The 24,661-nt window shown below is 41.1% G+C and overlaps 3 protein-coding genes across 3 annotated transcripts in view; 1 reads left to right on the plus strand and 2 right to left on the minus strand.

The window, feature by feature from the left end:
• Window positions 1-2,957, plus strand: part of sema4f (sema domain, immunoglobulin domain (Ig), transmembrane domain (TM) and short cytoplasmic domain, (semaphorin) 4F) — a gene marked incomplete at its 3' end in the record, with an annotated part of 51,817 nt that extends 48,860 nt beyond the window's left edge. The window contains exons 10-15 of the mRNA XM_080051600.1: window positions 106-319; window positions 517-626; window positions 868-1,010; window positions 1,435-1,487; window positions 1,656-1,846; window positions 2,223-2,957. Of these exons, the coding sequence (XP_079907726.1) occupies window positions 106-319; window positions 517-626; window positions 868-1,010; window positions 1,435-1,487; window positions 1,656-1,846; window positions 2,223-2,957 (1,446 nt within the window). The remainder of the gene's footprint in view (window positions 1-105; window positions 320-516; window positions 627-867; window positions 1,011-1,434; window positions 1,488-1,655; window positions 1,847-2,222) is intronic.
• Window positions 2,958-5,408: 2,451 nt separating this feature from the next.
• On the minus strand, window positions 5,409-8,378 carry LOC307269439 (carbohydrate sulfotransferase 12-like; the record flags this gene model as incomplete). The annotated part of the gene is made up of 4 exons (XM_080052407.1): window positions 5,409-5,649; window positions 6,198-6,505; window positions 6,647-6,790; window positions 8,172-8,378. 4 exons carry the CDS (start codon window positions 8,376-8,378, stop codon window positions 5,409-5,411), a joined length of 900 nt encoding a protein of 299 aa, XP_079908533.1.
• A 4,474-nt stretch (window positions 8,379-12,852) lies between these two features.
• LOC307269440 (carbohydrate sulfotransferase 12-like) lies at window positions 12,853-23,223 on the minus strand (the record flags this gene model as incomplete). Its single annotated transcript, XM_080052408.1, has 5 exons — window positions 23,140-23,223; window positions 22,351-22,494; window positions 21,923-22,221; window positions 21,207-21,442; window positions 12,853-13,091 (listed from the first exon to the last, which is right to left on the minus strand). The coding sequence occupies exons 1-5, from the start codon at window positions 23,209-23,211 to the stop codon at window positions 12,853-12,855; spliced, it is 990 nt and encodes a 329-aa protein (XP_079908534.1). The 5' UTR covers window positions 23,212-23,223.
• Between the last annotated feature and the right edge of the window lie 1,438 nt (window positions 23,224-24,661).

Genomic DNA, 24,661 nt, shown 5'->3' on the forward strand with positions numbered 1-24,661 from the left:
TGGACAACCACACAAATCACCACTTCTACCATGCCTTTCATTACATTGCATATTAATATAATTGACACGTTGTTACTTTTTTCTCCTTCCCCGAACGTTCCGTAGTGTTTGAACAATGCTTTGAAGGCTGAGGGCTTCGAGTCGTCCCTGAAACTTCCCGACAAGGTGTTGACATTTGTGAGGGACCACCCCCTGATGGAGAACAGTGTTACCGCAGCGCCCCTGCTGGTCAGGAAAGGAATCACATACACCAAGCTGGCTGTAACCAAGACAGGCAGCGGAGAGGAGCGGAGAGGGGCAGTGCTGCACCTCGGGACAGGTGAGTGGAGGAGGAAGCAGAAAGTTGAGGATAATATAAAAAACAGACAACTGCATAAGACTTCATTTAAAGTGCGTTGCTGTAAAGGCATTTTGATTTGGATATGAATTTGTTTTGTTTGTTTACAAGACAATAAATCCATTTAAACCTTTTGATTCAAGAGTTGTTGTTCACCATGTGTGTTTGTGTGTCTGCAGACCGTGGGGAGCTCCACCGGGTGGCAGTAGTGGGCCAGAATGCCACCCTACTGCAGGAGATTCCTCTGTTCTCCTCACAGGAGCCTGTCAACAATATAATACTGTACCAGGTAGAGCATTTGCACATTTATTCACACAGCACACGCACAACACTAACACACATACATGCGTTCAGAGGTGGAATTGTATCAGAGTCATTTCCAGAGCCTTTTCTAGTAAGGCATCTGTACTCTTAGTCAAGTATGTTTTTAAGTTACTTTACACCACTGCATGCGTGATTCAATCTTCAGGGCCCAGATATATATATGTGATTTTGCTCAGTGATTCTGTAACTGTTCCTTGTGTTTCCAGGGCAAGGCTCTGGTGGGCAGCCCTCTGTCTCTGGCTCGTGTCCAGGCTGAAGGCTGCGCTCTGTATACCAGCTGTGGTGTGTGCGCCAGAGCAAGAGGCCTGGGCTGTGTGTGGGAGGGGGCCTGCAGGCACACCAAGGCAGAGTGAGTACTATAGGAGTGTCAACATGACCTGGAAGTCTTCCAGCAAAAGGCAGACCGTGGCAGTATTGCTGTAGACTAGTTATTTAGTTATGTGCAGAAATTGACCCGCTTTTCTCTACGGTATAATGTTCAGTGATCACTTTGTGTATTTCACTTTACACATATGCACTGATACTGACAACAGCAAAAAAATAAAAAATTATTAATGGTCACATACTGTATACTCTTTGGAACCTCTGTGTTATTACTTATTAATCAGTTATAAAAGTTGGAAGTGATTAACTACCTGCTGACGGAATAATCGATTAGATCAACATTAGAAAAGCAGGTGTACAGGACATATCTCTGTTCCTACTAAAGGTTTGATGGGAAAGTGTGACTCAATTGTGTGTGTGTGTGTGTGTGTGTGTGTGTGTGCAAACAGGCCCGGTCCTGGCGATATCGTCGATGACGCCTTGAGAAAGTGTGAAGAGGAAGGTTGGTGAATTTCATTTTAATACTTGAACTGGAGATCACACACTTTCTTGGTTGCCACGTTCTTCCAGGGCGATATGGTGGCAAACAAAAACACACTGGCATGTATGTTTGTCTTTCTCCATATTGTCTGTGTGTCTGTGATTCATCTCTCTTCTGTGTCCCCCCTAGGCCGTTGCCAGCCGTCCATCAGGGAGCTGCGGGTTGCCGTGGGCCTGCGTCTCCTGTTGCCGTGTGTCCAGCTGTCTCCCAGGCCCTGCAGCTGGGAGCATCCCCCCCACAGACACACCAGGCAGCACCACTCAGACCTGGAGGTGACTGTCACCGAGGACAGCCTGGGGAAATACATCTGCACATGCCAGGTAAAAAAATCAGGGCAAAACATACAGAAATTATTTTTTGGAGCAGGCAGGAGCAAATTCCCCCTGCTCTATAGTTTTCCAGCTAATATGTGACGAACTAATCAGACGATTTACACGTCAGTTTCGATAAGCAAATGTTGCACAATGTCGGACAGCGGAATGTTGCCTCAGCCTGTCTTCCTACTGAATAGGTTCTAATTTACTTTTCATTGTTAAGCACTTTGTAACAGTGTTAAAGAAGGTGTTATTTATTCAAATACTGTAGATAAATGTAAATGTAGTTTCACTCAATAGACAGGTCTCATTACAGTAGAACAAGGTGAACTCCAACCGATCAAATAACTCTCTCTGCTTCTGTTGTGTCGCTCTACTCCAGGAGGCGGGACCAGGCATCAGAGACCCCACCCCCTGCCGCAGAGCAGCCTATCAGCTGACACTGGAGGACCCCAGTGCAGGAGGAACAGTGGCCATAGCAGGAGGTCGCCACGTGCTGGCAATCTACATCCTCTTTTTCTGCATGGGTTTAGTGTTTGGTGTATTTATTGTCTACTTCCTGAGCCGTCGGCGCAGCATTGGCCGCCAGGGCCACCACCTGCCAGACAATTCGCTGTCGTCAGAGAAAGGGCGGGACCTGCTGGGCTCTTCGGCCACGCCCCAGTCACCTAGCAGTGCCAGCCTGCTGTCTGAGGGATTCAGATTGACAGAAAAACGCAACGGGACGGCGACCACAAACACGACTACAACGCTCCTCAGCAACCAGGGCAATGGCGGTCACCTTGGCAACAGCTACAGCGGCACCCTGGACCACAGCAACCCCAGCAATGGTCATGGGAACTCCCTGTTTTCCAACTGCAGCACAAGTAGCCTCGGGCTGAAGTTCTCCTCCGAAATCTTAGCTGCAGACATGCTAGATGGAAGGACGGTGGAGAGGGAGCAAGAAAGGGGGATGACCAAGGGGCTGGAGAAGGAGTCGGGGGAGGCTGACGATGTGGATGAGGGGTTGGGGGACGGGGTAGGGGATGGAATAAAAGGACTAGAGGAGGAGTTGGCCAGATTTCCCATGTTTAAATCACCAGCACCTCTGGCTAAGTGTGAAGAAAGCTCGATATGAAAAGGTGATATAAAGATACTATTGATTGCACCATTTTGCATCCTCCATATAAACTGAATACTACTGGGAGAAATGCAAAATGGCTACTGCCAAATGCCTTTTGAGTGGGAGCTGTGGCATGAAGAGAGACCATATGAGAGATATATGAGAAATATATGATACGATTTTATGTCTAAGCATGTCAGATGTATGGAAAGAACCGCAAGAAAATATATTGCGGTGTTGTGAGTCACTGGGGATGAGATCCACAGCTGAATAGAGGTATCAGTTGTAAATATAAAACGTAAACATAATCAGTCTGTACTTGACTGTGGATGAGAGTGTGATGTTGCGCAATTCTTAATGTTACAAAGAATCAAAGATGAAATGTCTACATGTGTAGACACGGAAAAGCCATATTGTCTGTCTCCTTAACTTCTGTTGTTGATTGCTCTCTCACTCTCTTCTCCCTATGGCACTGCGAAAAGAAAAGTGCACTTTGAAAAATTGAACACCTCCCTCTGTGTCTCTATTGCTATTTGTCTCTGTCACAGAGCTCAAATCCCAGACCCTGAGGGGTCCGAAGGCACCAATGGAATGCTGAGGCATTGGCTGCCCAGTTAGACCACACATGTCCTGGGCTTCAAACAGAAAGATGTCACTGTCAGAGACTGAATAACGTATCATTCCCTGCAGAGCGCTCAGATGGGCCACAGTGACCATGACAGGGCTGTCCCTTCCTAGTGCCTACACTGCACCATAGGTCAAGAGGATGATAGGGGTTGAAGGTCACCCCATCAGCTCTGGTTCAGCGTGGGAAGCTCAAGATGCACAGCAGACGCAAATAACTGACATTTGCACAGATCTGTCAGTGTTCACGTTCACATTTACTGAGACAGAATGCAATTGATTTTCAGATGGCCGTGAACTCAACTTAAGCCTCACGGAGTGGACTTTGTCGAACACAAAGTCATCGTCACCTTGTTTTGTGAGTGTGGATTTCAACATAAAAATGTATTGTTTTTGTTGTGTTGTTTTGTAATAAAAGCCTAAAAAAAGATGACACCAACCTGGTATCATTGTTCCCAATACAGTCTGGTTTAAACTTTGATTTAAGAGAGTTCAAGGATTAGAAACAAGTGGTGGTCTATGCATATTTCACCTCCCTAGAAAAGCACTGTACTTAAAATACTTAAATAGAAAGAGAAAAAACATTTAGGTACAGATAGACATGCACACATTGTCTCCAAACATGTTAATGTTGCAAACCGCCATCATCAGACATCAACACTTTGGCTGTATCTCATTTATTAAATTGGGTCAAAAACATGACATATCTCATTACATTAACATTCAATGGTGTAGAGTAGAAAAGCAAGATATGTACAGCCAGGGCCGCCGCTCCCTATACGCAGAGTACGCAGACTGCGTAGGGCACCAAGTTCCTGGGGGGGGGGGCACCCCAAAAAAAAAAAAAATTATAATTATAATTATAATTTTTTTTTTTTTTTTTTTAATTAAAAAGGAAAAAGAGATGGTCCGGGGGCCCCCCAAAATAGTTTTTTTTTTTTTAAAGTTCATGATAATCATTACATTACAAAAAATATATAAATTAGTTATGAACAGGCCCATCGTTGTTTTTTCTTAATTGTGTAACCTATCCAGGGGTGGATTACTGCACAGGCACACCGGGCACAGGCCCAGGGGCCCAAGGGCTCAGGGGGGCCCTTAGCCAGAGATACTGATAGTAACTTTTCATGTTGCATAGTCAAAGAGCTCAGTCACTGATGTCAATAACAGGGTCCAAAAAGGAATAGCCTAAATATAAGTACTCATTAAAATGTAACAAGATAGAAATCATCATGGGCCCCTCAACTAGTAGGGGAGAAATACAAAAGCAAGTTAAAAACAACAGCATTAGTACCTCTGTCTAAGGGGGTTGAAGGCCCCCTCACACATACACAAATAAACTTTATATGTGTGAATTCTAAATTGTTCATATCCACCCTTTATCTGTTGAAATGGGCCTCTCCATCATAGAACATGGGTCTGCAGACCAATCTACTGTTTTTACAGTTGCAGAGTAAAGAGTGCTACCTGTTTAAGAAAAATCTGAAAAATAATGTTCCTTCTGCATCTCAGGATTTGATATCTCTCTAGTCTCTAAAATGTCCTCACAAAGTGCACCAGATTGATCACTGACAATTTCTGCTTAGGGCACCCAAAAGCGTAGCAGCGGCCCTGTGTACAGCATTAGTCAATAAATACATAAACAGAACCATAAATAGAAGCACTGTGCTTATAATTCCTAGATTTGATATTTCAAAGTCAGTCAATTAATTCCTTTTCATTTCCTTGTCCTGATTGTTCTGCATAAAATGTATTGACCGATCTTAGATGAAAGGAAAAAGTGGTTTCTTAGCCCCTTGGCTGCATAGAGAAGATTGAAGTGGTCTAAATCCTGACTACATCTCAGCCATCGAGCAATTCATCAGGCCTCCTGTAGCCAAAGAGCCTGAAGTCCTCCTCATACAGCTCGTACAGCTTCCTCCTGTCCTCTAGGGGCACTGTTCTGAACCAGTCCAATACAGAATCATGTGCAGTCATGTTTTCATAGGAAGGAGGGAACCTAATGTCGCCCTCCAGATTTAGGATCTTCAGTAGCTGCTCAGCGTCCTCCTGTAGAGTCTCCTGATGGCCAACATAGTCATACCTGAGAGAGGTAAAAGAAGCCAACATTAAACAACAGGTGAAATAAGCTTTGTGGTATGAACAGTAAAAGTAAGTGTGCCACTAAAATTAAAAAGGCAAAATCATAAATGGGAAGAAAAACTCATAGGCTGAGCTATATTAGCTTTCAATTTATTTGAATTTGAAGGTCCGACATAACTGATGAAAATTAAAGGGATAGTGGAGTGTTTTTGAAGTGGGGTTGTGTGTAGTATTTTTGTATCACTCTGCCAATCAGCTGCTGGAGATACTGTAGATTAATTAAAAGACACAAGAAAACCAAAATAAATGGCAAATGTCTGGTGGCAAAGAAAAGCTGTGGGAAAAACTAAATTTAGTGTACAATTGATGGGATATTTATTTTTTAGGGAAGCATTTATATACAGTATGTATATATGCTCCGTCTGCAACAGTAAGGTTGACGTCTGTTACAGCGACATCTCCCCTAAACTCCTTATAGTGACTGCATTGATTTTCACAACAGGACATGACCTTTATAGCTGCAGCACTGCCTACAAAAAATGGCCTTACTCTACGAGACAGGGATGGCACAGGCGATGCATCTGCCTCCAGTGGGGTTCAAAAGGCTTTTCCCTCTCCGTCATTGGGTCCAGCAGGTACTGTATGAAGTTATAAAATGAGGGGCGTATGCCGGATGCATACGCCTGTTCCACTGACGGCGGTGGAGTAGGCTGGTTGGCATATAGGCGCAGAATGTACTGGCCAAAGTTTTCATAGAAGTACTGATTGTGCTTCTGGAACTTGTCTCGGTAGGCTGAGATGAGACGGACAAACGGGTCCCGGACAAACAGGAACTTGGTGTAATGCTTCAGCTTTGCCTGTAATCAACAAATCAGTTTACATCAACCCTCTGTCACACTAACACTCTTCTGCTTTATTCAAATGCTCATGGGACTAACTATCTCACATGCTTCCTGTTTGAAACTTTAAGGAAACCTCTGAACATTTTGTGAACTGACCTTCATCTCTGGTATCGGGGATTTGATTAGGAGTTTGAACGTGTTAGGGGTTTGAACCAAATCACCAGATATGGACATGGGGTCATCATATGGCTCGCTCTGGTTCAGGACGTACATAACCCTCTTCCAGTTGGTACACGCCACCTGTAGATAAGAACAGTACTAAGTATGTACAGTCATGGTAGGGAATCTGTGATGCTCTATTTGGCTATAGTTGTCCGCCAGACCAAAGACCAGACCAAACTACAGCTAGTAATATGGTCAGAAAACACGTATAGTTTTGGAGATTGGGGGGATAACTGGGCTGCCGTTTTTTTTTAATTTTTTTTGTTATCACAATTGTCTTGGGTGGCGCTAAGCCCAGGAAGTCGCATTGTATCCTTTCAAAATAGTGCAATTTGGTTTCGACCGACAATGTCCACGATGCCCATCCTAAAACTGTTTTCACACTGGAGACACACACTGGAGTTTGATCCAAACACAGACCACCTCTTTACTTCAGTCCAATGTTCATCTTTTCACCTCGGGGAGGATCATATGGAAAAGTCAGAAAGTCCAGACCAATCAAGGTTGGTGTAAAATCAAATTGCTTATTTATGCCCTAAGTTTACACCAGAGGGGCACTTGAGCCGCCTTAATATCACTCTGATGTGACATTAGGGCAATAACCAAGGTTGGAGATGTCCCAGTAAGGCGGCTCTTCAGATGAAAATAAAGGTAGGGGGTGGGGCTCATGCACAGTTACTAGATACCCTATGGTAAAACCAAAATGACTTAACTTGTGCTCTAAGGTTCCACCAAAGGGTTGCTCAAATGATAGGGCAAGTCGCGAAGCCCCATTAGCCAACAGTTTAAAGCGGACCTATGATACTTTTTGACTTTTATGACCTATAAACGTTATGATGATTTATAGTCATGTTTAACCATACTAGATTATCAAATAATGACGTACATGCATTTCGACGTATTCCCTGCTTACCGTCTGGGGTGTCTGTGCCGAGCACTAAACACTATTCTAGCCAGTCGAGAAGTCACGTGTTCAAAGCGGCTTGACGCTTTGTAACTTCGTGACGTCGCATGTAACTTGGTGTCGTCACCACGCGGATGTTTCCATGTATGGTAATGCTGCCACTTTCCTACTTGCGTCGTTATAGGTCCATGCTCGCACCTCCCGCCACTGAAAGTGTTCCGGAAGGAAGGTAACCAATCACAACGAAGTTGGGTTTTCAGGAAGGGAGGGGAGGGGGCGGAAATGTCAAAAGCAAAGTGTTTACAGGGCATGCTGGATCGCCAAAATAAGAGAAAGAGCTTCCCGAAAATCTACATAGTTTTTTGTGATGTGATTCGTGTCAGGTTGCTCTATAGCAGTGTAAAACAAGAAATTAAGACCAGAAAAGTAGTATAATAGGTCCTCTTTAAACACACTGGTTTGTACAAATGTTTAAAAAAAGGCCACTTAGTCACTCTGAACCCCCATGTGCCCGCCTCTGACTGTGTGTGCTATGTGTGTTGATGTCTGTATCACCTTGGGAATGTAACAGTAGATGATGCCATGCTTGTCGTCCACAATCAGATGGGACAGCTCATTTATCTTCATGTCTTCTAATATGCTCTTCTCCTCGACAAATGCCTCTCCATCAACATCACATACTTCTCTTAGCAGCTGCTTTCTGGCTTCCTGCCGCTGATGGATCCTAGCTGTGATAAGAAGAATAAGAACGTGTGTCGTCATCATTGCGTGTGTGAAATGATTCATGCTAAAATGATATTGCTTCAGGATGTTTTATCGCTGGAGGAGACGACAGACAGGTTTGAAAGCCAGAGGCTATTGTCCTTATTGAAAGCCCCACTTAGGTAAATAAATGCAATGTGTCATTATGTAATCCAAAAGCAATCAGGGGTGGGGTTGCAGATCCACTTTTTGCTAATTCCATAAACACATCAAACATAGTCTAAACGGAACTTTTCTAACCAGGACCAGGATACACAGTGGAAACAATTCACACACACACACACACACACACACACACACACACACACACACACACACACACACACACACACACACACACACACACACACACACACACACACACACACACACACACACACACACACACACACACACACACACACACACACACACACACACACACACACACACACACACACACACACACACACACACACACTGTACCTTTCTTTTCTTGTGACATGTTCCATTGGTATAACGACACCATTAATCCCACAAATCCGAAGAGAAGCAGGATTCTTCTGCATGATGTCATGGTAGCTGGAGTCATGCAACGTTTTAGACTTTGTCAATGAACAAGAAACAATAAAAGTACTGAATGCATAAAATATTATGTGTGGTTACCCACAACATATTGCCATTCACCAAACACTGTGACTCCTTCAGGTAGGGAGCTTACAGGGAATAGAGGGGTATTGTTATGGAAATGTTTATTACAGTCATAATAATGATGTGTTTATATAGACTAGTGCCATCTTGACTCTAAATATTCGTAAGCTAATCAACAAAAATCCTGACCTTACCTTGATGGTGAAGGTTGTTATGTTCTGAGATACTCAAACTGCGTAAGGAGTGTATGTTTTGACTGAGATGGCTCCTGAGAACTATGTCTGTAAGATAACTAACAATATATCTGGCAGAGGATAATCTTGTACGTAGGCTGGAATGTTCGTGCGTAATTAGATTTCACTATAAGTTCTCTGTATGACCGCCTATCGTTGGTCATTTTCACACAATCCCATTGCTGGATTGTTGTCTTGACTCATGTTTGCAAACATTAAAGATCTGTTCTATTTTTGTATTTAAACATTGTGTCATCTGGTATTAATTGACTAAATTCTCATCTTTTAAAGGTTGATATTTCAATTCCACAACAGTATTTTGTGGAACTAATTTAGCCAGGTCGAATGGCCAGGCTGGACTGAGTGATTTAGTCTATGTTACCTCTTCCCAAAAAGTGGGAGTAAACAGACTCAAACTAGCCTTGTTTGAGTAGGAGCCGTCTTGCTCAGACCCTCGCAATTAAGACGCGTCTTCCTGAGCGCACAGCAAAAATGCTGCTGTGCACTCAGCAAGACAAGCGTCATAATTGCGCAGGTCTTAGTAAGACGGCTCCTTCTCAAACAAGGCTACTGTGTCCACCTCTCGTTTATCACATGAGGAGAATTCAAAGGATTAATGCCAAATAAACCTTTATATTTTTTCCTGATCAAATACTACACTACTTACAAAATATCCACATGCAACCTGCCAAAACTCTGTAATAACCAATTAAAAAAACATTTTGTGCCAGTTTTTAATAACACAACATTTAAGGGCTGTGATAATCATGAAAGTTAAGTTTAGTTGTGGAATTGTCAAATAAATGTGATCTTACTGTTATGGAAGTCTGTTTAGCTGGTTACTCTTCAGTAAGTTTCAGATGTCTTAAGTAGAAACAGTATGGAAGCTCTGCAGCGGTGAACAGGACAGCAGCACAGGTGAAACAGTGTGATGCCACCCAATGCACACAAACCACTGACAGCATACAACTATTACATATTCAAATAAGATTACCTTAAGCTTGTGTGTCTATTGGATAATTGAAAACATTATGACCTTGGTTCCCAGGGGAGATGACATACAGTGTCTTCTAACAGGGGAATGGCCATAAGTGAATAATGAATATTAATATTAGGCAGCTTTAAGAAAGAAAATCCCCTTACACTCACGAGTGTCCTGAGGGGCCATGTGTATACTTTTTACATATGCATTTCTTTATTTTGCATTACAACAAAGAAGCAAAATATAATTGTAATTTCTACAAACACAATATGTTAAGCATAGAGGCAAATTTAAGTAAATACTAATACATATTCCTCTGTAAAATGTCCCTCAATTGCTGAATCTAACAATTTTGCAAAAAATAATGTGAACTTCTTCCAACTCCTTTTTGAACATCTTATTCCAATCATCAAGTGTTTGTCATTAATGTATCTAATTTTTTTTTTTACACATAATTAGTTATAGCATCACTCACCTTGCTGCAAACTTCCCTGATAGATGATCTCATTCTCTGAGAGAAATCTACTGGTCAGCAGATCAGACTACAGAAACATTGGAAGATACTGTTTGCAATCCTAGAGAGATCTTAACTTTATAAGAGCACTGTGAGGACTTTGACCAAGCAAATATTAAAGTAGTATTAAAGTATCAATAGAGAGGTTCAGCAACTCTGCATCCTCGTTCAGCCTACAATTCAGACACGCCTCCTAGCTTCCAGACCGTCTATAAAACTTGCTCATTGGCCCTTCACAAACAGAAAAAAAAAATGTTGACCTTGTGATTTCCACAAAAAGAAAAACATTGATAGTTTAGGTGGCCACCTTAACTATAGCCTTATGTGCTGTGGGAAACACTGTAGTGTATCAATCATTTGAAAAACACCTGTAGTGTATTTCGTTATGACACATTTCAAGATTACTGTAGTGTATTATGACACTATACATTTTATATTAAGGCCTATACTGCTACAGAGCAGGACAAAGACAATGCCTCATCTGGCAGGGGGCAAAGTCAGGGATGTCAGCTGCCTGAGTGAGGAAACCCTCAAGGCTGACCTGTAGATCATTCAAATCTCACACAAAGGTGACTGTCTTGTGAGTTAATCAAAGACAGTCTGGCTAAGAGTTAACAGTAGTTTATTGACCCTGACCATCATCATCATCATCATCATCATCATCAGCATTGACTTAAACGTTGCTGAATCAGACTTCTTGGCCAACGTGACATATCGACTCTAGGTGATGACTAAACTCAGGATGTCCTCTGGGGGCCAGAGGTTGCCCTCTGACCATTAGGGTGGAGCTGGTTAGGGTTAAAAGCAGCCACAATTCTGGAAAAAGTCGGGTCTCAAACTAAGGAACTCTTCATAGCTTTTTGTTTTGTGTAGGTACCTCTATTAGTTATTTGGCTACAAACACTTTAAATTCTTATTGGCTTCGTTTTGACTGCAGGATGAGTTTTGTTGTTTGAATAAAAAAGAATTGTTCCTGAGACCTCCTCATCTGCATTCAACTGTGTCTTCTTCCATCAACTAACTACCAACGCCGGCTTTCTGAGTAAAGGACCAAGAAAATATACTACACACCTCAAAATAGTGTTATAACAACAGCTCACATATCTTTCATTCACACTGATAATCACACCTGTGCAATATTCATGCTGTCTTGCATGTCTTCTTAGCTGCACCGTTAGCATCACACGTTTCTCTTAGCAGATGCTTTCTGGCTATCTGTCGCAGATGGATTATCTTTGTTGATATAAGACGAATAAGTTCAAGTTCATTATATAGCACATTTACAAAGCAACTGGAGTTGACAAAAGTGCTGCACAATACAAAAGAAGATACAGCAATCCAAGTGGTAGACAAACAATACAGAATGCAAAATAGCAAAAACAAATAAAAATCAAATACAAAATGACCAAAGTGTGCCATATACTGTACATAACAAAACAGTAATAGTTATGACGTATAGCTAAACAGGAGTTAAAGGCCAATGAAAAGAAGTGGGTCTTCAACTGGGACCCAAAAGACAGTGCAGATTTAACATGCAGTAGCAAATTGTTCCACAGCTTTGGGGCAGCGACAGCAAAGGCTCTGTCGCCTTTAGTTGTGAGCCTAAAAACGGTGACATGGAGAATTACATGGTTGGTTGACCTAAGAATGTGTCTTGTTACTTTGTGAAATGATTCATGCTAAAATAATATCGCTTTAAGGTGGTTTTATGTCGGCCTGAAGTGCAAATCACAACAGCAAATAGGAAAACATAACAAATCACAAAACACAACTACAAAAAGGAAAACACAACAACCAATCACAAAACACAACTACACAGTACATTACTTACTTCTACCGGAAAAAGAAGGGCCTATCTGGTATCATGGGATCCTCACAGACATACTGACTGTCATTGAACAGGACATCCGTCCTATTCAATGAATGCATTGAAGCATATAATATGCAGTGAAGCATATCATATTAAACAAAACATAGATTAATCTAAATAAACCAAATCCTTTCCTAACCAGGACATGAAGCAAGAACAGTAAGAAAGTACAGTGCTCACAAGCTTAAGGTAATAATAAACAAGGGCGGTCCCATTCAGGAGGGCGGCTGGGGGAAGGACCAGGGCTACCCCCTCTGAAAGATGAAGAAGGCGGTCCCCCCCTGGAAGGCGTATGGGGGAAGGACCAGGGACAGAGGCATGTGGCTGGAGACAGGGGACAGAGGCTGGCTGCTGGAGACAGGTGAGGGTGTACTAATAAAGCCCTCTGCCCACCCGGGCAGCAATCTCCTGAGCCAGGGTCTAACAGAACTTCCATGCGGGCTGATACTAGGACAGCCTCTCCCTCCACACAGTCTGAAGCTTTCTTAAAGGGGACATATTATGCAAAAACTCGGGTTTAAATGTGTATTTCCGAGGTCTACTAGAAAAGGTTTTAATGGTCTATTGTACAAAAAGCCCATTAGTTTTCTACCAATGCCCATTTCTTCATTGCCTTTTCAGGCCTTTTTTGGCCTCTCCCTAAAAAATTTGGTTTTGACATCTACCCCCCTCCTATCTACATGGGCGTGCATGCACCGCCCTGCTCATTTACTCTATACCTACCTATATGGGCATGGCACACGCCCAGCTGTCAGTTTTGTTTACTTTTGGCCAATGCAGCATGGAGATCGATGTTACCATGTTTACCTTCATTTCTACAGCAAATATCAGCACACTTATCACTTCTAAACCAAAAGCTTTACAACTGAACCTGGTCAGGCAGGAGTCTGAGCTGAAAACTGTGAAAATTGCATCAAGATTTCTGGTTTCCCTGACATTATCCTCAGGTAAATACAGTTTAAATATGTCACAGTCAGTAACAGAATATGAGCTAAGTATTTATGAATAAACTCTCTAAACTTGTAACATACAACGTTTTATGTATGTCTCTACAGGTTAAACTGGGGAATGATCTACAACCCAGTGGAGTGAAAAAGCTTTGGTTGTGAAGCCATGCTGTAAATGTACAGTAACGTGGCAGGAAAGGAATGTATCATGTCAAGATCCACTGGAAAGACATTATCTTTTGTAAAAAAGAAATATATAGAAACAATTACAGTCAGAGCTGCAAATTATCTGACACCCTTTCAATATCTAGTAGGTAATGTATCATTTGTATTGTGATCACTCATTTATAATAAAGTTTTACTGTTAAAACATGTATTGTGTTGCTTACTGTCACTGTTTGCTTCGTGTAGTAAAGGATTACTTGAAACTCACATTTTCATAGTCAGGATGTTGGACTAGTTTTCAGACCGATCTACATGCATTGACTTATACGTTTTTTAATTCAACCCTTTATCTCTCTGAAGATTTTTTCTTTGAAACAGTATCATTACATTTTAAAATGACCAAAACCATACTTAAAAATAAAGCAGTTTATTCATAGCCAGTGAAATGGAAATATAAAGTGTACATAATTCAAACAGAAGCAAAGCCATATTGTATGTAACTGTCCAGTTGTTGCTGGTGGGCCCTGAAGAAGACCACCTATTCCACCCAGTGAACAGTTCTCTGATGGAACAGATAGTGTGACGGTCCTTGTGGGTCAACGCTCCGTCAGGTCACCCAGATAGCTGTAAAACATGGCACATTCAATGTTACATCATGTGTAGCCTACATACATGATACATCTGTAGTTATGGCAAAGCTACAAACTAATGAAAATATATTTTTTCTTCCATTATTAAATAAGATGGGCCACTAATAAGTTCAGTATAGCCCTTGCTCAAGAAGAAACGAGTTCTGAGTGATACTGTGTGCTTTTTGAAATATAATGGACAGGAAACAAACGGCAGCAGAGGCAACTTACAGTAGGCTATTCCTGTCTATTATATGACACTGGAGATGTAATAGGCCTACTGCTGCATGTACCACGACTGCTTGCATAACTACACACTGTCAACAACAAACAAATACTCTTCAGTTTCCAACACACCATACAGTTTCACCGTCTGCAGGGGCTGTCACGGACAGACTCACAGATCTAACCGTTAGCATAAAAGCTAACGGGCGCTAACGCTTCTACTTAACCCAGAGACATTCTCTCGTTTCAGTCGGCGTTGGTTATTATATGAGGGATAAATTAAAGCACATTACACACATTGAACTCATAAACGGACAGATTTGTTTTTAAATAGGACTACTTACATTTCCAGAGGAGAGATGGTGTCTCTCTGTCTTCCAGGCACAATCTCCTCCACACTCCAGTATAACAGCAGATCACACTAGATTGCCAACCTTTGCTGGGCATAGCCAAACAAAAAATTAAGTAAATCCATTCAGCCCCGGTCTGCTTCGAGGCTGGGGTGTGATGGTAGCTTGAGGATGAGCTAACACTGCAGCTTGCTTCTCCTCTGTTGTTGCATGAGCGAGTGGAGGCTCAGCTGTGTGTGGTTACCAACGGGAGTCTTGATTTGCCAATCAACTACCGAGTTTCTGGTAAGCTTTCCCGTGGGAGTATTTATGATAATGAAAACCGACCGGTTTCGTCACCAGTCTGTGTTTTTTGGAAGAAACCTTCAAATCCCCCTTTTTTCTAAAAAAAGCATCCCTGAAGAAACTGACACATTTGTTTTTTTGAAGCTTGTGTGTGCTGGTAGAGACCCCAATAACCTAAAAGGGTGCCCAAACACCTGCAATGTTTTGATTTTCATAATATGTCCCCTTTAAGGTCATTTCTTAAACAGATAAGAATATAAGTCACCTCTCTTAACTCCAGAGCAAAATGTGTGTCCGCTGGGTCTATGACTGTTGGGAACATTCTGTTAGGGTGGGTAGATGGCAGCAAGAGAAGGACCCAATTGCATACATGCTGAATGGATGTGATAATTTATTGAGAGCAAACTACAATGAAATAACTGACCAGGGGCCGTATTCACAAAACATTTTATCTTAGCGCTAAGAGTACTCCTAAGGAGCACTAAAAGTTCTTAGTAAGGAGTAATTTCTTAAAACCTTTTCACAAAGCTGCTAAGACCAACTTTTACTAAGGAATGGGAGGGACTCCTAAGCAAAGACTAGAGGGCGGGGTTGACCCTGTTGCTATGGATGACGTCATGTTCATACCTTCTATGCCCACAGTGATTGGCTGAGAGGGAATTAGAGCTAAGAGTGAATTTATGATAGAAACACTGTGGGAGATATCCATATCGTGTCGCTGTATTAAAGTAAAGAGTTTTTATATACAATTAATGACAAGTGACACTGATTTAACATGAAACCAAGATACTGCAGGGTTTCCCACACATTCGTTCACAATTAACCCACAATAGCGCCACATCTATTCATTTTAAATTTTACAATGATTTGAATCGTAAAAAATATCCTCATTGAACAGCTGCACGCCATGCACTCTCACTGTATTTCTCTCAACGGCGGACTATGCAGCAATAGTCAGACATCGACAAAACAGGACATTCACAATTTAGGAACAACAGCCGGCGAAATCGTAAAGTGCATGCAGAAGGAAAAAGGCGAGACGCGCAACTATAGCCTACAGTAGCGGACCTGGATGGAAGCGCCACATAGGCCTACTCTAGTAACAAATTAAACCCAAACGTGACACCAACAGTAACTTTCAGTGCATCGTAAACCCAAAGTAACTGCAGGAAAAGGAACTTAATAAATATTTTTTTATATAAATATAATAAATATAAATGTGTCTATACTTTCTAAATATAGCTTTACTAAGATCATTAAACCCTTACAGCTATTAAGGTACCTAGCTCACTAGCATTAAATCTCTCCAAAATGCCATCAAATGGTTGTCTGTGATTTACTCCAGTGACTTAGGAGTCCTCTCGAGGACTTATCTTAAAAAGTTAGGAGTCCTAAAATTAGGAGTGAAACAGCCCTTATTTTTGAGAGTTACTCCTAAATCAGCCCATTAGGACCTACTCTTAGCCTTAAAATGTTTTGTGAATACAGCCCCTGAAATACAGTGAACAAGGCACACAATGCTACCACAACAAACAAGGGAAGACAAGGGCTTAAATAGACAAGACAGGGGAGACAACGAGGCACAGGTGAAACACATTAGTGAGGGACCAGAGGCCTGTTTCAGGTAGCTGGTTTTGAGACAACCCAGAGTTTGTTCGCTCTGAGTTAGTGGAAACTCTGGGTTTTCCGTTTCAGGTAGCAGGTTCAGCGCAACCAAGAGTCAGTTACTGCGGCAACATACGCCATGGGTCTAACCTGCTCGGGAGGTGGTTAGACCTACCCTGAGTTTGTTTTCACTTTACGCTGCAGCTCCGACTGAAGAAAGAGTGTCACTGTCACACGCGTCCCTGTACAGTTTGAAGCAAAATCACTCCATAGAAATCTCCATCGAGATGTTTTTATCATTTCCTGATGATTTTACGTTTGACCGATCATTCATCTGATCAGTAGCATTGTTCTCAGCCCTCGGTCCGTTCATATAGGCGGCCACTTTACACATCGTGACATGCTCTACATTCAGATTAATAAACCTATTTGTATTGTATGCTTTTTAATGTCTGTGCCACTGAACAGATTTATGTCAGGTGGATTCATGTAACGCTGCGGCTGCACGCAATCTTTACTGTTCACTTGTGCGATCCTAAAGTCACAGACGAGCCTCGTTAAATAGCCTAATATGAATATAAAAATTGTATAATAATTTAAACTGTGATCACTTGAGGAAAATGGATCTGGTAATAAATCAATCAGGCTCTTCAATGGAAACTGTCACCTAATGTGTCTGATGTTAATGTTTTTCACTCCCCATTTAAAAGAAGCGACAGTCTGTTTACTGCACAGTATTAGGCTATAGCTTGACAACATATTATACAGCGAATATAAAACACTCTCAGCAATGCTGTGTGGCGCCAGCTTAATACTTTACTGCTGATATGCGTAACTTTTTAAAATAGACTATGGCTTCTCATACGGAAGCAAAATGATTCTCTTGACAAAAAATGTTTGCTCTGTTTTTTTCTGAATTGCAGAGGAGATTAGATTAGAGTTATGAGACAATATCCCCGTTAATTCTTCTCTATACCATAAGCTCATTCGTTAATATTTCTAACTCTAGTGGGAGGAGCAGAGATTTTTTTTCTTTTCTTTTTTGAGGAGTGGAGAAGTGGGAGGATCAATCATTTGTTTCTACTGTTTCCATGGTGAATCATGTTATCAGCGATCCATTGACGATGGCTTTTACGCACTCGATCAACCCAGAGTGAACACGCTCAGAGTTGATTAACCCAACGCTGATCCACTGTTCTGAAACCGAAAACCCAGAGTTGCTCGTCAACCCTGCGCTCTGAGTTGACCAACTCAGAGCGCAGGATTTAACTCAGAGTATGTAAAACCAGCTACCTGAAACAGGCCTCAGTAATCAAACAGGGGGGAAACTTGACAGGAAGCACAAGACAAATATAAGAAAGGGAAGTCCCTGAAATAGATGTTTTTTGCATGGCAGCATTTTGTTCAAAAACCTGAATGTACTTTTCAGCATTAATGGTGCATTCACAGATGTGCAAGTTACCCATGCCATGGGCACTAACCCAACCCCATACCATCACAAACGCTGGCTTTTCAACTTCATGTCGGTAACAATCTGGATGGTCCTTTTCCTATGGAGCCAGGAGGACACAACTTTGATTATTTAAATGTAGTATCGTCAGACCACAGTACATTGTTCCACTTTGCGTCAGTCCATCCCAGAATTTGAGGATGTTGTTGATATATGGATTTCACTTTGCATGGTAGAGTCTTATCTTGCATTTGTGGATGTAGCGACAAACTGTGTTTACTGACAATGGTTTTGAAAGCGTTCCATGGCCCATGTGAATTTCCCATGTGCAGTAGTAATGGCCATGTCATCAATTCCCAGGTCATGGGCATTACATTTTAATGTTGGACCTTGCCCCTTACATGCAGAGATGTCTCCGGATTATCTAAATATTTTAATAATATTATGGATTGTAGATGTTGAAATCCTTAAATTATTTGAAGGAATGTTGTTTTTAAACTGTTGGACTGTTTTCCTCTGCAGTTCTTTACAAAGTGGTGAGCCTCACACCATTATTGCTTGTGAAGACTGAACCTTACGGGATGCCCCTTTATATCTATTCATGTTAATAACACCTGTTACCAGGTAACATGTTTATGAGATTTTTTTTTTACACTCTACAGCTTTCCCAATCTTTTAATGCCCCTGTCCCAACTTTTTTTAAATGTGTTGCTGACATCAAATTCAGAATAAGCATATATTTACAAAAAACAATGAAATACGAAGGGTAAAACATCAAATATAATGAGTTTGTATTGTTTTCAACTTTATTGTATGTAAAAAAGGATTAACAAATTATCACATTCTGTATATACGTTTTACATAACGTCCAAACTTTTTCAGAATTGGGTCGGTAAATCAAGCCATTCATCAAGCCATATGTTTAGATATTTTTATCATGACCCATTTACAGCAGTCAGTGTGTATTTTTTTAAGACATAGAATGCTATGACTGTAACGTATATCGAAACATTGGCTACATTAATTAAAAACAGAAAATAGTGTTCAATAGTGCAACTTCTCTGTGGGTTCACATTACTCAATTGCTCCATTGGTAATATTAAAAATAATTATGTTTAAGTATTAGAAGACAGGAAGATAAATGGTCGTTTACGGAAGTATGGACATGCACAGTGTCTGGAAAAAAATGTTCCATGTTGAAAACCGCCAACATCAGACATCCAAACTTTGCCTGTGTCTCATTTATTCGCCAACTGTGTCTACCAGCAAGTAAAGCTCATCACCATGAGTGTAGTAGGGCGTAGATTAAGTTAAAAATGACAAATATCATTACATATAAGTCAAAGTAAAAAAAATCAGTGGTGTAGAATATAAAAGCTAGAGATGTAAAACATTAGTAGACAAACGCAACAGAGCCAATAAGTCACATATTTACTTATCAAAAGGAAAATGTGGTTTCTTAGGAAAATGCATTCTCTACAATGAACACTAGGGGGCAGCATTCAGTTATGCCAAATGTTAAACCTGGTGCCAGTGGAACACAGGGTGACAATATACTGTCGTAATGCAACGGACTGTGGCTGGAATGTTGCCTGCCCAGATAGACAGTTCCACATATTGATAACATTCAGAATCAGACTCAATGCGTTTGTATGACATTACAAAGGTGGCACATCTGTACAATGTACTGCAGTACCCTGGAAGATAGCTATTTGTTTTACTTTAAATTTCCTTTAGACAGTCTTCTTTGTGTGGGGAGATTGATATGATAGATTATTTAGTGTTGCTTTTGATGACAAAAGCTCTTTTTAATCATTAAAGTAAATTTTTAATAGGTTTTATTGCATATGAATGATTGAACCCCTCTCTGTGGACACACTGTTTTGGACGTCGTGAGTAGATAACAAGTACATTTAAGGGGAAAATTGTGCTCCAGACATGTATTCTTAATCCCTAATAACATCTCCAATTTTAAATATTTTTACTTTTAAACATAACAGCAGATAATATTGGAAGACGGCCTTTTGTCCCACTTCTCAAGAATCACTGATACGTTACATAACGTACCAACTTTTTCGGAATTGTGGTGGTTAATCAAGCCATTCATCAAGCAACAGAGCTCCTAATGTAACAAAGCCAATAAGTCAAATATTTCCTTATCAAAAGGAAAATGTGGTTTCTTATCCCCAAAATCCTGACAGCCCTGCGTTCCAATACCCGTTCAACATGCCCTCGTTCACTTTCCCTAGGCACTTGCCCTCGGGGGAATCCCCGCCGCCATCTTAAGTGTCGTTCCAATTGTCTGGAAACTGAAGTGAACTTCGTGATATAGACCCTCGGAGGGCTGAGTGATCAAGTGAACATCCATGGTCACTCCGAGGTGGATATCACCCACAGTGCATTGCAGTTCGTCTTCTTCTTCTTCTCCTTTTATTTTTTATTTTTATTAGGCTATCCTATTTCCATACGAACAATCCAGTGAATGTATTGCAGTTTACACATTGCTGCTATAACACAGATGGCTGCCAATTAGAGGACTATTTAAAACAAATGTTTTTGGTTGAAACTAACATAAATAAGAAAATATGTCGGAGCAAACAATTTACATGTGTAAGTAACAATATCTTGATAATCTGAGTTACCATGTCGAAATTCAATGTTTGTTATGCTATGGAAATGGCTTTCTGCAACATAGGCTACCTTAGCAGAATGTTATAATTCTGTATTATTTGCATTCAGATGAATAGAACTGACGGTCCATTGCGACTACAAGGGCAAGTGGGCAAGTGGGTTCCATTTAAATCCTCCGCTCCTCCCCCGCCCAGTCTCCCTCCGCTCTCCAAGTTCCCTCCGTGCAACGTATGCTGTTGCGTCATACCAAGGGCTGAGGGTAAATGAACGAGGGGAAGTGCAACTACTATTGGAATGCAGCAATCGTCTCACCATCGAGCAATTCATCAGGCCTCCTGTAGCCAAAGAGCCTGAAGTCCTCCTCATACAGCTCGTACAGCTTCCTCCTGTCCTTTAGGGGCACTGTTCTGAACCAGTCCAATACAGAATCATGTGCAGTCATGTTTTCATAGGAAGGAGGGAACCTAATGTCGCCCTCCAGATTTAGGATCTTCAGTAGCTGCTCAGCGTCCTCCTGTAGAGTCTTGTGATGGCCAACATAGTCATACCTGAGAGAGGTACAAGAAGCCAACATTAAACTATAGGTCAAAAAGACTGGTTCTCTATTTGCATTCCATTCCTTTGTTATTGTCACATTTTAGCAATAAAAGGAAGAATTTTAACTTATTTCGATGCCATTTTTCAGAAGAGGAAAACAGTGACTTAGAAAAATTATCCTACAATTTTTTTAAATAAAAATCAACTGCCAAACATTGTATGTGCATTCTGGAAGGACCCGCCCAGATGACCTGATATAGCTTCCAATGTAGTTAGAGATTGAAATAACTTTGATGATTATTAATACAAGACAATAGCAACTGATATTTTAAAATTATTGAGGTCATAAAAAACATTTATAATTATTATTTATTTATTTAACGTTTTCCTCCCAGTGGTTATATTTTTTGGTGTATTGTTTCAAATCTTGTTCCACTTTGCCAGTACATGACCTCTATAGCTGCAGCACTTCCTACAAGAAATGGCCTTACTTTATGAGACAGGGATGGCACAGGCGATGCATCTGCATCCAGTGCTCGTCAAAGGGCTCTTCCCTCTCCGTCATTGGGTCCAGCAGGTACTGAATGAAGTTATAAAATGAGGGGCGCATGCCGGATGCATCCACTGACTGTGGTGGAGTAAGCTGGTTGGCATATAGGCGCAGAATGTCCTGGGCATAGGTTTTATAGTAATCATTATTGTGCTCCTGGAACTTGTCTCGGTAGGCCGAGATGAGACGGACAAACGGGTCCCGGACAAACAGGAACTTGGTGTAATGCTTCAGCTTTGCCTGTAATCAACAAATCAGTTTACATCAACCCTCTGTCACACTAACACTCTTCTGCTTTATTCAAATGCTCATGGGACTAACTATCTCACATGCTTCCTGTTTGAAACTTTGAACATTTTGTGAACTGACCTTCATCTCTATAACTGGGGAGTCGATTAGGCGAGGGAACAATTTGGGGATTTGGACGAAGGGACCAGATATGGACACTGGGTCGTCGTATGGTTTGCTCTGGTTCAGGACGTACATAACCCTCTTCCAGTTGGTACACGCCACCTGTACATAAAAACAAGACAAAGAGTGTGAAGTCATGCTACTGATTGGTTGAGCATGTTAGCTTGCTTATACAGTAGTGTGTAACTCCTGTCGCCCCATAAGGAATTCCGAGCAATTAAAACAACACTGTCGGCACATCTAAATGAGATAAGCCTTCTGTGATCGTGTATGGATGTTATACCTTCTGCTGTACGTCCAGGTCTTTGCTTAGCAGTGGAATCAACAACTAAAAAAAAACTTGGGGGCTTCTTGGGTTTTCTCTCTGCTCCTGCGCCAGTGTCAGAGGGCGACAGCAGTTGTAAACACTCCCATACTGATTCAGAGACAGTTTTGTGGATTTGATAGGCCTTATAAACTCTGTGTCAACTCGTTTGGCAATGGCTTCAATGTAACCGACATTCATTTGTTTGAGAAAGTTATGCACTATAGCTTTAACCCAAAGTACAGTCGGAGCTGTACAGTATCTCATATGTCTGTTTATGTTTAAACCTGATAAGGGGGCTGTAAGTGATCGAAGGGTGGTGTAGGTCAGATTAATGATTTGTCAGATTTCACTGGAACAGCAAATAACATGTGATGAAAATCCAAACAATGAATTGATCCACACTGTGTACTGTGTTTTCCATGTGTGTTTTTGTCAATCACCTTGGGAATATAACAGTAAATGATTCTGTGCTTGTCATTCACAATCAGATGGGACAGATCTTTGTTCTTCATGTCTTGTAAGATGCGCTTCCCCTGGGAAAATGACTGTCTGTCAGCATCACACATTTCTCTTAGCAGCTGCTTTCTGGCTTCCTGCCGCTGATGGATCCTCTTTGCTGTGATAAGAAGAATAAGAATGTGTGTTGTCATTATTGTGCATGCTGAATCAGGGTGGCTTTTCTCTTGAAGAGATGACGTACATGGATGAAAAAGCGAGATGCCATTGGAAAGCCCCACCTAGTTAAATAAATGCACACGGGTCACATGTAATCCAAAAGTAATCAAGGGTGAGGTCGCGCATCCACTTTTCTTCTAATCCACTACCTAATTCCTTTTTAATTTTAATTGCAATGTAACACATAACACAAACAAAACATAGTTTAATCAAGACCCGGATACACAGCAGGAACAGCTAGAAATACACACATTATTATATAAACATATTGTACCTTTCTTGTCCCATTGGGAAAAGTACACAATGAATAGGAACAAGGATCCCACAAATACGAGGAGCATCCGGACTCTTCTGCATTTTGCCATGGTAGCTGGAGTAAAACCATCCTTAAACAAACAATGTGTGCCGGTTTTTAATAAGATTTTTAGGGCTCTACCAATCACCAAAGTTAAGTTTAATAGTGTATTGTAATACAAATGACTGTTATCTTACTGTTATGGAAGTCTGTTGATTGCCGATTCCTCTTGAGTATGGAAGTTTCATATGTCTTAAGCAGAAATATTTATTGAAACTCGGAGCAGCGGAGAACAGGACAGCAGCACAGGTGAAACATAGTGTGATGCCACCCAAAGTCTCTTCCTTAGATGTCCTCCTGCTAAGCACACATGGTTAAACAACACAGACGGCATGCAACTATTGTATCAAATAAGGTTACTGAGCTTGTTAAATCATTAACAAGCACCAATGGTTATCAAAATCTTTGTACACTACATCCTTGTGTCTTCAACAGGAGATTAAGGTGACCTATCGTTTGTGATAATGACGAAAAGATAAGACTGAGAAAGACCATGAAGGAATTATAAATATTATTATCAATACAAACTAACTAACTAACTAACTATCTAACTATATTAACTAAAGAAATAAAAATGTTCCACCAAGCTGTCAGGAAGCTTAACTCTCTCCCCTCTCTTCCTTCTCTTCCCTCTGCTCCCACGAACATTGGACTGTGAACCCCCCTCCCATTGCCCCCAAGAACTCTGGACTAAGAACTCTGAACCAAGAACTCTTACAGTAAACTATTCAATACTCAGCCTGCACATCAAAATGCCTTAAAATGTACATCAAGTTGACTGCATATTGCACATATTGTAAATATTTTTCCATCACATTTCATATTGCACATTTCAATTTAATCTATCTACTTTTTACTTTCTATTCTATTTTATAAATACTGTTTTATATTGTACAGAAAAATTCCTTAACACTACTTAGTCTTTAAAATGT

This window comes from Ammodytes marinus (genome assembly GCF_949987685.1).
Source record: "Ammodytes marinus genome assembly, chromosome: 23".
Classification (NCBI taxonomy): Eukaryota; Metazoa; Chordata; class Actinopteri; order Uranoscopiformes; family Ammodytidae; genus Ammodytes; species Ammodytes marinus.